At 44.6% G+C, this 15,648-nt stretch overlaps 1 protein-coding gene across 1 annotated transcript in view; it reads left to right on the forward strand.

Moving 5' to 3' along the window:
* Positions 1-12,011, forward strand: part of LOC311231772 (sphingosine kinase 1-like) — a gene marked incomplete at both ends in the record, with an annotated part of 112,802 nt that extends 100,791 nt beyond the window's left edge. Inside the window, one exon of the mRNA XM_084318400.1 lies at positions 11,093-12,011. Within this exon, the coding sequence (XP_084174526.1) occupies positions 11,093-12,011 (919 nt within the window). The remainder of the gene's footprint in view (positions 1-11,092) is intronic.
* Between the last annotated feature and the right edge of the window lie 3,637 nt (positions 12,012-15,648).

A 15,648-nucleotide genomic window follows, 5' to 3' on the forward strand; every position in this document is an offset into this window, starting at 1 on the left:
GCTCCATCTATCCACCACTACTCTGGGTGAGTGTAGAATAGAGACGTTAAACGCTCCATCTATCCACCACAACTCTGGGTGAGTGTAGAATAGAGGCGTTAAACGCTCCATCTATCCACCACAACTCTGGGTGAGTGTAGAATAGAGACGTTATGTTAAACACTCTGGCTGCGTCTATCCACCACTACTCTGGGTGAGTGTAGAATAGAGACGTTAAACGCTCCATCTATCCACCACTACTCTGGGTGAGTGTAGAATAGAGACGTTAAACGCTCCATCTATCCACCACTACTCTGGGTGAGTGTAGAATAGAGGCGTTAAACGCTCCATCTATCCACCACAACTCTGGGTGAGTGTAGAATAGAGGCGTTAAACGCTCCATCTATCCACCACAACTCTGGGTGAGTGTAGAATAGAGGCGTTAAACGCTCCATCTATCCACCACAACTCTGGGTGAGTGTAGAATAGAGACGTTATGTTAAACACTCTGGCTGCGTCTATCCACCACTACTCTGGGTGAGTGTAGAATAGAGACATTATGTTAAACACTCTGGCTGCGTCTATCCACCACTACTCTGGGTGAGTGTAGAATAGAGATGTTATCTCGATGGATTATAATCTCAGGGAATGGATGCACTGGTTATTGCTGTGCATTGTTACTCCGTGTGGGTAGGCAGAGGGTAGGCCTAGCACCATAGAAAAATATATTGCAGATATGGTATGTTGTGGGCAAGGGCATTGAATAGCCTTGGAATCGATAGGAGCCTCGCATTTTGTGAACGCAGAGCACGAGCGGGCAAGTATCGTGAAATGAGATCGGATAGATAGAGCGGTGCGAGCCCATTTGAAATGTTGTAAGTGAGGAGTAGCACTTTAAAGTCAGATCTGGCCTGAATGGGAAGCCAGTGTAGGGAGGACAAATTGGTGTGATATGATAAAATTTTCTAGTTTTAATTAGTATCCGTGCAGCTGCATTTTGCACGAGTTGAAGATTTCTGATGCTTGAATTAGGTAGGCCTGAAAAAAGCGCATTACAGTAATCTAGACGTGATGAGACAGGAACAGGGCGAATATTTGCAATTACGAAGATTACATTTTTAATATGTGCATTAAATGAGAGGGAGGAATCAAAACATACTCCTAAGTGTTTTATGGTGGAGCTCTGAGAGACATGACAAATATCAAATTTGAGGGAGATGTCCTCAAGCAGGCCTCTCTGATTTGGGGGGCCAACGACTAACATCTCTGTTTTATCTGCGTTAAGGAGCAGAACATTTTGCGACATCCACTTTTAATGGCAAGCAGGCAAGCCTCGAGAATTGGGAGGAATCGTTCGGCTTAATAGGTAGGCATAATTGGGTGTCATCTGCGTTAAAATGAAAGTTAATGCCAAGTTTGCGTATGATATTGCAGAGGGGTAGCCTATAAATGGAAAATAGCAAAGGGCCCAGGACGGAGCCTTGTGGGACACCACATTGCACTGTGAAGGTCTCGGATGCTAAATCATTATAGACCATGCAGTGTTTAAATGAGATTTAAACCAAGCAAGTGCGTGCCCTGAATGCCAACATGAGGTCAAGCAATATAGTCTAGATGGAAACATAGGTCCACCTGCATAGGGTGGATTTCTTTTCACCACCTGTTTTTTCTTAATCCTTGAAGTGTCTATTTTAAGATTCTGACAGGTAACAGGTTGAAATAATGTCCCATGGGGTTTCTTTTTAACCCTTTATTACACCTATCCTGAACCAAAACCTAAAAAATAAGAAAAAGAAAACAGCATAACTTTTGAAGTTAAATTAAAACATTTTCCCAAACAAGTTTGACCCAAGGAATTCAGTACAATTGTTATTTTTAAGATTCAATCACATCTTTGTTAAATATTCAGGACAGAATAAGCAAAAAAACGCTGAAAAAATGTATATCACATCTCTATTTTCCCTTTTTACTAAAATGTAGTGCATTGGACGAGATCGATTTAGGTTAATATTGGAAATAATATTATAATAATAAAGATTGTGTCCATGCTGTTATGCCCTAAATATTATAGTTTTGCATAAACAATTCTATAGAGACAAATTAACACATTTTCCCATGCGATTTTGATCAGTGATTTATTTATTGTTAAGGTTCAAACTATATGTTTTCATATGCACTGGATATCATGGACTGGATATCTTCTTTGTTGACACAACATTCAAGTCTTTTTTTCTATTTGTATTTTGTGCCCTAAACTACTAATCATCATAATCACAAACAATTGTCAAAGTCTATCTCTTCGATCTCCATCTCTTCTTCCGCCTCATCACACTCGTACTCTCCATCCTCCTCATCCATGTTATTTTTTGCGTAATCTGCCTCCTTATTTATTCTGACTCCACTTTCTGAGCCAGTACCTCAACAAGAGAAGGACGGAGGATGGGTCCAACCGTCCAGACAGGTTCTAACTAGGGATGCTCGATATTGGCTTTTTTACCGATACCGATATTCCGATATTGTCCAACTCTTAATTTCCGATACCGATATCAACCGATATCAACCGATACCGATATATGCAGGGTTTCCCCCCCAAAAAAACGGAATAATTTCAGGTAACTAATAATTTCACTGGATGCAATATTGTTATTGTTTTTTTTTATCTTTTTACCAATACCGATATTTTCCGATATTATCGGCCGATATCGGCAGTAAAATGTGATATCGGTCGGCCGATAATATCGGCCATCCCTAGTTCTAACACCTCCTCATCCATTGTTTTTCCCAGTCCATACTTTGATCATAGGCTTTGGGCCTCTTGAATATGGGCTGTTCTTCTCTTTTGTAGCAGGCTGATTGATTGATTGATTGATTGATTGATTGATTGATTGAGGCGACTCTGAAGTTGGCTTGCTGTACATGTGGGATGAGACAGACCTTGGGGGGAGGCAGGCGTTCAATGTCTACTTTGGAGTTTGCATCCAGGACTTTATCAGCACCCATAATTTTCTGCAGCATCTTGGCTCACACAGCATCAACTGACTTCATCCAACCATGGCCATCCATAATGCATGTGAAGGACTCCATCTCCTGTTGGAGCTCATCTGTTACCAGCGACAATGCGCCAAGCTGACTAAAAGCCTTCTGGAATCTAGGGTTCTTCTGCAGCTTATTCAACGGATTCACCTGTCTCTTTCCTTTGAAAACGCTGGCACAGTCATCCCCAGAAAAGTCATAGTATCCCAGCAGAGTGTTGCAGTACTCTGAGTCCAGAGACTCAGCCAGTTCGGACACATGTATTAGCTTGTAGTGCCAGTGCCGTGGTCAAGGTGCCAGTGCCGTGGTCCAGGTATTTGGAGAGGTTGGTCATGCTGACATGGTAGATGAGGATCCAGGGGCGTAACTAAGGGGGGGGTCCACGGGAAATGTCCCCGGCATGTTTTCAGAATGTAGTTAGTGTCCCCGGCATGTTTTCAGAATGTAGTTAGTGTCCCCGGCATGTTTTCAGAATGCAGTTAGTGTCCGCTGCACGATAATAAACGGCTGCTTGGCCATCTCTGAGCCAAATTTCATGCAAAGGCCCCGGCACTAAGTACCACAGCTGTCTTTGCATATCAACAACAGCCCAGTATTCAGGTGTGCTCAAACAGGCTACATACTGTAACACCCCTCCCCAGTTTGGTGTGAAACTGTGATGAATAGCGCTCTCTCTCTCTCTCTCTCTCTCTCTCTCTCTCTCTCGCTCTCATATATATATACACACACAACGTAGTATGCACGTTCCGAGACTTGCGCGGCATTATGACTTGTCATAAGTGAATTATATAGAAACAACACACAAATTGACTTGCACAACTGATTTAAAAAAAAAAATTACGAAAAGGGGGACACCCCTTTTTTTACTATACGTAGCACCCCTCCGCCACTGACCACGCCCCCAAATGTGTCCCCCCCAACACTGACAACAGAGTTACGCCCTTGAGTGTGATGGTTAGGTTTAGGGTGGGGTTACGGTTAGGGTTAGTATACAGAATGCATATAAGCCTATGTAATGTAACATAAACATGTGTGTGGACGTGTGTGTGTGTTTTATGTGATATTTTAACAGGCACTGTGACTGCACACTGATCTAACACAGATGGACTTGGAGAAGCCAGACGCCAAACTAATTATCACATCTCTTAGGCAACTAAAATGTCATGTTCTCAACTTTTTGATGTGGAGTTGCAACAAAGAAAACCATAGAATACGAATGAACTCATAGTCAGACCATCAAAGAATAATTATCCAATAGAATGAGAACGAAAGGTTATCCTATAATAACCTAGTTATATGAATACTGGCAGAGCGTCTCGATCCTGCCATTATGAGAACTCTTATCTCCTAGCACCTACTGTGCTCATGAACAAACAATTTGCACCCATGCACCTGACCAGGCCACGCCCCAGCGTCCTGCTATAAGACGCCGGACATGGTCACACTCTACCTTCTTCGGAAAAAAAGGTTTCCAACACTGAAAACCCAACCAAGGGACCTCAGGGCGCTGAGAGCGAGACGCTCTGCCAGTATTCATATAACTAGGTTATAGGATAACCTTTCGTTATATATCATACTGGTCAACTCGTCTCGCTCCTGCCATTATGAGATATGGGGCAGAGCAGACACGTGACTCGACAAGTGTAGCCCCTGAGGGCTTGTAAGCCCCACTACCAGGGAGGAGGGGAGTCCCGTCCACCCGCCTGTCCTAACGAAGGGGGGGAGGCAGTCAACTCCACCAAAGTGCGAAAAAGAGGGAACCAGGGACCCCTAAAAATGCACAGTACAGGCGGGACCACGTGTGACACAGCACCCCCTGGCACACACCCACACACCCCTGCTAGCCCACCGACTGGCGGGACGGAGGGGAGGTCCCAAACCTCAGAACCGCCTGGGAGACAGAACCCCCAGTCATGTCCATGAGGTCAAACTTACCGAAGGGACCCGGGGAGGACCAGGAGGCCGCAGCACAGATGTTCTCCACCGAGGCCCCCCCTAACAGGGCAGCAGCCCGAGGGGGGACCTGTCCAGCCAACGTGCAGCAAAAGGCAACGCCCCCGCACAACCAATGTGACAGGTGCTGCTTGGACGGCGCCTCACCCGCGCAAGGGCCACCGTAACAAACAAATTTGAAGCCCTGAGAGCCTGAGTCCTGAGGTAAACCCCCAGTGCACGGACAGGACACGACAGGTGAAGGCCCGCCTCCAACTCACTAGCGTGAGGAGGCGGACGAACGCCTGAACCACAATATCCCTGGAGCGAAAGAGCTCCGGATAATCTTTGGCACGAAGACTGGATTAGGCCTCAGAGTCGCACCGCTATCGGCCGAATAGACAGGCACTCAGGCCGCACCGAGAGAGCACACAGCTCACCCACGCGTCTAGCGGAGGTGATGGCCAAAAAGAACGTGGTCTTCAAGACAGCAGATCCAATGGCGCCTGCTCAAGAGGCTCAAACGGGGCCTCCGACAACCGACCCAGGACCAGTTGGAGGTCCCACTCGGAGACGGAACGTTCCACAGGCTTGAGACGCAGAGCGCCAAGCAGGAACGTTCCACGAGAGGGTGGCTGAACAAAGTTCCGCCCCCACACTCGACCATACGCCACTCCCCAGCATAAGCCGCGGTAGAGGACGGAGCGCGTGCATACCGGATAGGCCAATACAGAAGAAGGTATAGGGACAAGGATTGTATAGTTTAGATACTGAGCCTTTGTCGCAGCCTTCACCTCCAAGATATGGTCAATCTGCAAATATCTGAAAAAAATATATTGTTTTTGGTAAATTAAACTTTAGGGTGTGAAGGACAAATGTACTGTCTTGGTACAAGTCATAAATGCTCAAAATGCCATTCTTAGACCAGTTTCTAAAGGCTCCATCCACCATAGAGGGAGGGAAAAGGAAGTTTTTGTGGACAGGTGAAGACGGTGACATGGCGTGAAAACCAAAGTGTTTTCTGAACTGGGTCCAGATCCGGAGAGAATGTTGTAAGGGGTTGTTGGTGTACTGGGAAGTTGTGACTGGGAGTGGAGAGAAAAGTAAGGACTGCAAGGATGTTCGAGCACAAGATGCCCTTTCCATGTCCACCCATGCCGGCACCCACTGACAGAGTCCGTAATGGGAATGACTCCAATAAAGAATTGAATCTTATCTTATCTTATCTCTTTTGGAATGATACAGTCTCTAGTTCAAGTTCAAGTTTATTTGACACATACAAACGTATATGTACAGTGCAGTGAAATCCTTTCCCCATATAACCATATACACAGAGCAGTGTCTGATTGTCATTCAGGGTCCTCATTCTAGATCCTCATAGTGTACAAGTGTATTAGTATGGCTTCAGTCATCTTTTAGAGTCATTATTTAGGATCTGGATGGCTTGGGGATAGAAGATTTCTTTACTTTATGTTTTACCTGTACATCATAAAATGGAATTGTACTAAGAACTATGAAAATTGAAAATATTTACCACACTTAATTCAATCTAAAGAGTGATCCTTTGAAAACCAGTGATTAAGGAATGAAAACAAAATGTTCCTAGAAATACCTGTAGGATTGAAAATGCTTATTGTTTTGAACTAGTGTGCCTCTGATGGGGGACCCTGATGTAAACAAGACGAAAGTCTTTCTCTGGTCTGCATCCCCTTAACAATTGTGTGTATTGAGCTGTACTGTATTGTACCCATTCTGCAATCTGTTAATAAAGTTTTCAATCAATCAAACTCTTCCATGTATAGGGTAGGATGTGCTTAGTGGCATCCTTCTCAACCAACTCTGGCTGCAGGTTTGACAAACAGCTAAATGGTGTGTGTGTATGTGTGTTTATGTGAAAGATCAGGAAAATTTCAAGACTCCACATCCACATTTTTAACATCCTGATTTTGTTTGACGAGCTGTAGTGTGATCAGGGGCGTAACTAAGGGGGGGGTCCGCGGGAAATGTCCCCGGCATGTTTTCAGAATGTAGTTAGTGTCCCCGGCATGTTTTCAGAATGTAGTTAGTGTCCCCGGCATGTTTTCAGAATGCAGTTAGTGTCCGCTGCACGATAATAAACGGTGACGCGACGTGATAGGAAAACGGCTGCTTGGCCATCTCTGAGCCAAATTTCATGCAAAGGCCCCGGCACTAAGTACCACAGCTGTCTTTGCATATCAACAACAGCCCAGTATTCAGGTGTGCTCAAACAGGCTACATACTGTAACACCCCTCCCCAGTTTGGTGTGAAACTGTGATGAATAGCGCGATCTCTCTCTCTCTCTCTCTCTCTCTCTCTCTCTCTCTCTCTCTCACACACACACACACACAACGTAGTATGCACGTTCCGAGACTTGTGCGGCATTATGACTTGTCATAAGTGAATTATATAGAAACAACTCACCAAAATTGACTTGCACAACTGATTTAAAAAAAAATACGAAAAGGGGGGGACCCCTTTTTTTACTATACGTAGCACCCCTCCGCCACTGACCACGCCTTCAAATGTGTCCCCCCCAACACTGACAACAGAGTTACGCCCTTGTGAGGATCATCAGTATATAGAGGTTGGTCATGCTGACATGGTAGATGAGGATCATCAGTATATAGAGGTTGGTCATGCTGACATGGTAGATGAGGATCACCAGTATATAAAGGTTGGTCATGCTGACATGGTAGAGGAGGTGGTCAAAAATAGTTTCATTGGTTACAGGAATCATCTTTTTTTTTAACGTTTAGAAATGGAACTTAATAACAATAGACAACTTCAATATTTTCCACTCCAACTCTCTACATACTGTAGTGTTCATCTCTGGGCAGACTTTCAAATGAACAGTTCCGCCCCCTGTTCCCTCTCAGTCTAAGCAACATCCTTTCATATCTGATGAGGCATAAAGAGCAGGAAAATTAACCTGTTATCGACAACAATACACTCAAGGATAGGGAACTATTCTTAAGGTTGTTACGTCTACATTAGGATTTAAGGCCAGTAGTGAATAGTATTGAAGAATACACCTCCCAATGCTGGTTCTTTCCTTACTAAAGAGCCTCTCTTATTCAGCACTGCTACATTATCAGCCCATCAGCCTCTTCACACAATGGTGTTCTGACCAGAGCACTAGCAACAATGGAGGAAGGGACCAGACTCTGTATTGTCCCCCTCTCTCTCTATCTCTCTTCTCTCTCTATTTCTCTTCTCTCCCTCTCTTTCTTTTATTGCCCTCTCTCTTTCCCTTCTCTTTCTCTTTGTCTTCTCTCTCTTTCTCTTCTGTCTCTCTTTCTATTTTCTCTCTTTCTCTTCTCTCTCTTTCTCTTCTCTTCTCTCCCTCACCTCTTTTCTCCTCTCTCTCTCACACACACACACACACACACACACACACACCAGGGACATCCAGAATATCTCCCACTGTGGTTGATCCAGGTTGTCCTGTGGTGGCCCGAGCTAGAATGTATCTGGTATTATTCTGGGTTGAATGTAGGAGTTCACTGAGTCTACAGTATGTGTTGTATGTGGACCAATTGAGTTGGCGCTAGAATGGATCTGTGTAATTCATGGTGAATGTATGGATTTGGTGTAATACTGTTGCAGCTCCAGTGAGTTGATGCTGGAATGCACAGGGTATTATTATTATTAGTAACTCCCGTGAGACAATGTACTGTATTACAACTTTACAAGTGATGGAAATTAATTGGACCATTCAAGATGCCTTGCTCAAGTGAGAGTCTCCCTCTGCTGGTGGTTTACAGACGATGCATCAAATACCAGTCCTGCATGGGTAACATTCTGAGGCCAGTGAGATGTTGCCATTTGCCAATATTGCCTTGAACTTGGAGGAGAATTGGACAATTTGACTAAACTGAAGTGGATAATATCATGGACTGTAATTGAACCTGCCCCTACATACATACAGTACACTGATGGACTGTTCATAGTGCAATGTTTACCAAACGGAACTAAATGTTTACTTATTTTGCAGAAATGAAAACATCAACACAATTAAATAAATAAATGTTGTGTATCTATCCATTAAATTGCATATTTACTGAGGTTCATTAATTTATGCACACACACACTTTAAAGTTTATACATAACTTTCAGATATGAAAGGTGCAGTAGGGAGAAGGGCCCCTTCAAACCTGGGAGGTCTGGAGCCACTGGAGTAGAATTAGCCAGTAGATACACACATGCAGGAAGCTCAGTACAAGCACTTGATCACAGATGTTTTGGTCAATGGATTTTGGAACTGAATATTTTGGTCTAATAATTTTGGCGGTGCCTTTTCTATTTCTTTTCCGAATTCAAATACGTTTTGAATAAAAAAAAAAAAAGTTGTAGAATATTAAACGGGAATAAAAAAGAATTGTTTGGAGACCAAATACCAAACACAAACTACTACCAATTTAAATGTATCTGTAGAGGAAATGGTAAGTAAAATAGTAATTCACTAAAGATGTTGCCTTGTCTGTTGTATCATAGCGTTATGTTTTCCATTCAGTTGATTCTCCTCTCATTGCAAGGACAAGGATATATATATTTGAATAATAGTGGATGTCCTCCTGTTCCTGTTTCACCAGATCCAGTGAGAACCTGAATGGAGGAGATGTAGATTATCTGCTCTGGACAGCAGGACTACTGAATGTGATCTGCAGCATGAATATGGATATGATCTCCATTGAGAGATCCAGTCATCGCATTATTTAGCCTTCTGTGGGTGGTGACGGCAGGCATGTGTGTGTGTGTGGTGTGTAAGTGGAGGGGGTTGTTATGACCTTCCACCCCTGTTCCTGGTCTCGCAGCTGGGACTGTCTTTGTTGTCTGACTGGCCTGCTGTGTCTGCTGGGGGCCCAGTGGCCTGTAAAATGATTCGGTCTCTCCTCCTAGATCTGGAGCTTGTATTTAAGATTTAATCTGCAACTTCAGCATAAATTGCAGGGTTCGCACAAGGTCCTTGAAGTGCTTAAAGTGCTAGATTTTTTTACAAAAAAAAGTAAAGGCCTGGAATTCCTTAAACAGCTAATTATTTTAACAAGGTGCTTAAAAAGTCCTTGAAATTAAAATCAACCATTCGCATTGAATGTTTTGTTCATCCATGATCAAATTGTTCTAAATCAAGAAATCGTTTTTTTGTTCTGTTTTAATCAAATCTGACCAGTCACTGTCTCGCGCACTCCAACTGCTCTTCCTCATTTCTTCGCATGTGATGCTCTAGCTGCCAAGCAGGCCAAGAAGATGCTTAAAAAAACAGCATTTATAAGTTAATTGTATCCTTCGAGTGACATCCTTGAAAATGAGATAGTGCTTGGAAAAGTACTTAAAAATCCTTGAATTTCATTTTGCAATGTCTATGGGAACCCTGAAATTGATTTCCCAAAATGTGCTTGTATGTTATTTATTTACATTGCAAACTCAAGATTCAGAGATGTGTGCTTCTGCTCCAGTACCCGTCATGTATACTGTAAATCACAAAACACTCCTCTTTGCACACCCTTAACCAGCATCATTGTCATATAAACAGATCCAGCTTGTAAAAGAATTAGAAACTTTTGACAGCTCCTTACTATAACACATCAAAACAGTGTAGTGTTGGTTCATGTGCTCAATGCTTTCTCAACATTTACATTGTAAAAGCTGACGCTCTTATGACCAAAGCGACCTACAAATTGTGAACAAGTCAGAAAGAGAGGTACCTCTCTGGCAGCTAAGGGTCAGTGGCGTTGTTCAAGCCAGCTTTAGCTTTGCACAGCCAAATGTATCCGCAGGCTGTGAACTTACTCATTTCATGTTTTTTTTTCCCAATAACTATTTTCATGTGAATTTCTATTTGTGCACTATGAAAAAGAGACTAGGACAGCACTGCAGTATGACTTCTTATTTCCAGGTGACATTTCGGGGCAACACGCCCTTCTTCAGTTTGTATTCTGACCATCTCAGCTGGGGTTAATCGGAGGCTACCACAACCAGGGTGGGTGTTGGGATGTACCTGGTTGGGCTGGTCGGGGTCGCCTCTGATTAACCCCACCTGTTACTATAGAATGTCCAGATAATCCTCATCTCTTCCCAGGTCCTTCTTTAGAGTCTAAATCTTGTCTTTGCCCTCCCTCCCTCCAGGGCCCAGCCAGTGTCGAGTGAGGAGCTGCTGGTGAGCTGTGGCTTCCTGCTGTGCCGGGGCCTGGTATCCCGCATGGACCTGGCCTCCATCCACCTGGCCTCCAGCCCGCGCCTCTTCTCCTTCCTGTCGCTGGCCTGGGGCTTCGTGGCGGACGTCGACGTGGAGAGCGAGAAGTACCGGCACGTGGGACCGGCACGTTTCACCGTGGGCACCCTGGTCAGGCTGGCGTCGCTCCGGGTCTACCAGGGCAAGCTGGCGTACCTGCCGGCCGACGAGGAGGGCGAGACGGGAGACAACGACGTGACGCTGCGGCCCGAGGAGTCTCACTCGTCGTCGTCGTCCACATTTTGCCCCGCCTCCCTTCTCTGTCGACCGACGGAATCTCCTCCGCGCCAGAACGCCGCCCCCCACCACACCTTCCACAACTCCTGTAACTCCAACAACTCTCTCAAGGTCCAGAGGAGGGAGGCCACGCCTTCTCGCGGTGGCGGCACCGCCCTAGCCGCCCCCGCCACCGGCCCACCCGACTCTCTGCTGCCCCCTCTGGACCAGCCGTTGCCGAGCAGCTGGGTGGTGGTGCCGGAGGAGGAGTTCGTCCTCATGCTGGCCATGTACCAGTCCCACCTGGCCGAGGATCTCCACGCGGCGCCCGGCTCCACCCTGGACGACGGCGTCATCCACCTCTTCTACGTCCGCGCGGGGATCTCACGCAGTGCCCTGCTGAGGCTGTTCCTGGCCATGGAGAAGGGCACACATCTCGCCAATAACTGTCAGCATCTGGTGTACGTTAAGGTGCGAGCACTGCGGCTGGAGCCCTACTCGCCCAAAGGGATCATAACGGTGGACGGGGAGGTGGTCGAGTACGGGCCAGTGCAGGCACAGGTTCACGGGAGGCTCGCGAGGTTAATCACTGGATGAATTAAATGGACGTAAACTACTGGTTCCGGCTATGCTGAGCTAAGCCCCGTGTTCTGCTGTGGTCTTACTGTATATAAAAGCTTACTTTGGTCATTGGGAATGCATTTTTTATTTTTTGGGCTGAAATTGTTCTACTTTCAAATTGGAAGTGTCATAGTACAATAGCAAGCTTTGAATTCCTGCAATATTGTATTTGTCACCGACTGTGGTGATTTTGTATCGCGCTTGTCTTGAAGATGGTCTTACGACGACACAGTGAAAATCAGCACTCCATTATCTTGAAGATGGTCTTACGACGACAGTGAAAATCAGCACTCCATTGTCTTGAAGATGGTCTTATGACGACGACACAGTGAAAATCAGCACTCCATTGTCTTGAAGATGGTCTTATTACGACGACACAGTGAAAATCAGCACTCCATTGTCTTGAAGATGGTCTTATGACGACGACACAGTGAAAATCGGCGCTCCATTAGCTGTTTCAAGCTGTGATAAAAAAGGGATATTGTACTAACGTGACTTTGTGGGTCTTACGTTTAAGTCTTAACCCACACCAGTGGTTGTCGACCAGTGTGAAGAAATTATGGATCAAACAAAGACGTTACTTTTTAAAGTTCAATGAAATCAGCAGAGATGATGAGATGATGATGAGTACATGGTCACATTAGGTGGTATGTAACAGTGTGGGCCAGCAGTACATGGTCACATTAGGTGGTATGTAACAGTGTGGGCCAGCAGTACATGGTCACATTAGGTGGTATGTAACAGTGTGGGCCAGCAGTACATGGTCACATTAGGTGGTATGTAACAGTGTGGGCCAGCAGTACATGGTCACATTAGGTGGTATGTAACAGTGTGGGCCAGCAGTACATGGTCACATTAGGTGGTATGTAACAGTGTGGGCCAGCAGTACATGGTCACATTAGGTGGTATGTAACAGTGTGGGCCAGCAGTACATGGTCACATTAGGTGGTATGTACTGTAACAGTTTGGGCCAGCAGCTCTCAGCAGTACATGGTCACATTAGGTGGTATGTAACAGTTTGGGCCAGCCTCTTGGATTGGTCGATGGACACCTTTAAACCATATGCTTAACTTAAGTCCATCACTTATACCACCCTACGTTGACATGTAAGCACATAAGAATTGAGAATTGCTTCATCCTGATGTTATTTTACCTACAGTAGCTTTATAACCTGTTAATGCTGCCTTCGGTAGTTAAAGCCCGGCTCGGCTTAAGCAAGCAAGGCAGGCAGAAGTAGAGTCCAGGTCGGGGGAGATTGACGACTTGGTGCCTCCATCAGTTATGCGGCTCCCCTCCTCCTTTCATCCATCCATCTTGAGTTCTAAGTACTGCAGTGTTCTGCAGAGCAAGGCTGTATGTCTATAGCCCCAGCCGCTGCTACACACACAAGAATGCCCCCCCCCCCCCCCCCCCCCCCCCCCACACACACACACACACACCCACACCCACCCACCTTGCCCCCAGGGAGATATTGATGATCATCACCTTGGTCACAGATGTAGAAGAAGAAGGTGTAAACATGATACAAGGCTAGAGGCCTCTGACTGACAGGACTTTCACAAGTCAAGATTCTTTAACCCTGTGTGGCCCAGATCTGGTCTTTTACATTTGTACATTACAGTGTTGAAATGAGAGGGGAATTACAGTATATGACTTCATGGGTTTGAGCCAGAAAGATCAGATCTTGGTGAAATAGGTTATTATTAGTGATACTTTCTATGCCAGTGCAAATCCAGCCGTCGTCTGAACCGTGGGTCGAGGAGGCTTGGTTGATTAAACAGCACACTCCACACTGGTCAATTGGGCTTATGGGAGGGTGAGGAGGGGATGGGAGGGAGGGAAACGGAGAGAGGAAGGAGGGGAGTGAGGTAATATTGACTTGTTAAATGCTGCATGAGAAAGGCAGCCTGTTTTCGTCACCAGAACAGATCACTTAGGAGACTCATCGTACTGTTGTGACACTGTGAAGAGACAGAAATCTCATATACAGATACTGAAAAGGCTCTTTATTTTTTGGTAGCGATCATCCACCTATTTTGAATTTGAACAAATTGCCTGTTCATAATATGATGTACACTTACTAAAGTAGAATGTTTTGAAGGCCTCTGGTTGTGCACGCCCTCGTGGTGAGGCTAACCGTGCCCCGACAAGGATGAGTGCATAAAGACCAAAGAATGCAGGCCTCAAACATTCAAATGCCTTTATATTATTGTTTTAGTCACTGCACAGCCGTCACCTAGTGTTACATGTTGTATATGTGAACTGAAAGCACAAAAACATATATTTTGAATCACGTTAATCTTTTGTCCGTCCCATGATCCATTGAACCAGTTGACTGATGGGTTGTTGACGCATCTCTTATCTTGTCCTTTCATTTTACATACAAACGGTCTTTAGTAGCAGAGGGTTGAACTAAAGATGAGCTAGAGTTTGAGGTACAAGCAGATGTATTATGGTGGTCAGCATTTGAAGATACTTGTTGCTGCTGCTGTGTTCTCCAGCACAGACGCATACACTGAGGTGAGATGATATTCTAGCCTATTTAAAAAGAATATATATATATGTCAAAGGCCTTTGGGTGAACTTGATTTCAGCCAGACTGCTTGATCTCACCAGATGCTTGAATGTTGACTTCCTAAAGAATCCCACCACCCCAACATTTTGAATTTCTTTTACAGACCGTTTTTTTTTTTTTTTTTTTTTTTTTTTTTAATGTTTTTCTTTGTTCCTATGCAAAGTATGCCTACTTGCGGGTGAGTGGTGTAGTGGTCCATGTAACCGTTTAGTGTGCCTTGGGTTTGTTGCCTCCTAGTGGTTAGCATAGGGAATATTCTCACTATGTTTGTATAATGATAGGGTTGTGTGAAACTAGCTGAATTTCTAAATCTTACTTGATTACTCGCATCCTCTCTCTCAAAACACAATGACTCAGCGAGTCATTTGTGAAGAAACGTCAGAGGGTGTCCTAATGCATGTGTCGGGCCGTGAGCCAAGGAGAGAGAGAGAGAGAGAGAGAGTGTGAGAGTGAGGGGGGGGGGGTCAAACATTCAATCAAGATGTCCTTGTACCAAAAGAAAGATTAAGCACAAGTTGCTAGATATGAATCCCTGGGTTCTCCTTAAACTGTGAAGCAGTGGTGCTGTAACACTTTAAATTTGACAACCCCCCCCCCCCCCCAAAACAATTTGATTGGTACAATGTCATAACATTAAATGATCCCTTCAATATGGTACAATAACACATTAAATGATCCCCTCAGTATGGTACAATATCACAACATTAAATGATCCCCTCAATATGGTACAATAACACATTACATGATCCCCTCAATATGGTACAATAACACATTACATGATCCCCTCAATATGGTACAATAACGCATTACATGATCCCCTCAATATGGTACAATATCACAACATTAAATTATCCCTTTAATATGGTACAATATCAGAACATTAAATGATTCCTTCAATATGGTACAATGTCATACACATTTAATTACTTGAATATGGTACAATATCACAGCAGTAAATGATCACTTCAATATGGTACAATTTTATATAATTAACCAACGCATTATACTGTTACAAACAATCCGGGGGAGAACGCTGAT

Source organism: Notolepis coatsorum (assembly GCF_963971535.1).
Source record: "Notolepis coatsorum genome assembly, chromosome: 7".
NCBI classification, from domain to species: domain Eukaryota; kingdom Metazoa; phylum Chordata; class Actinopteri; order Aulopiformes; family Paralepididae; genus Notolepis; species Notolepis coatsorum.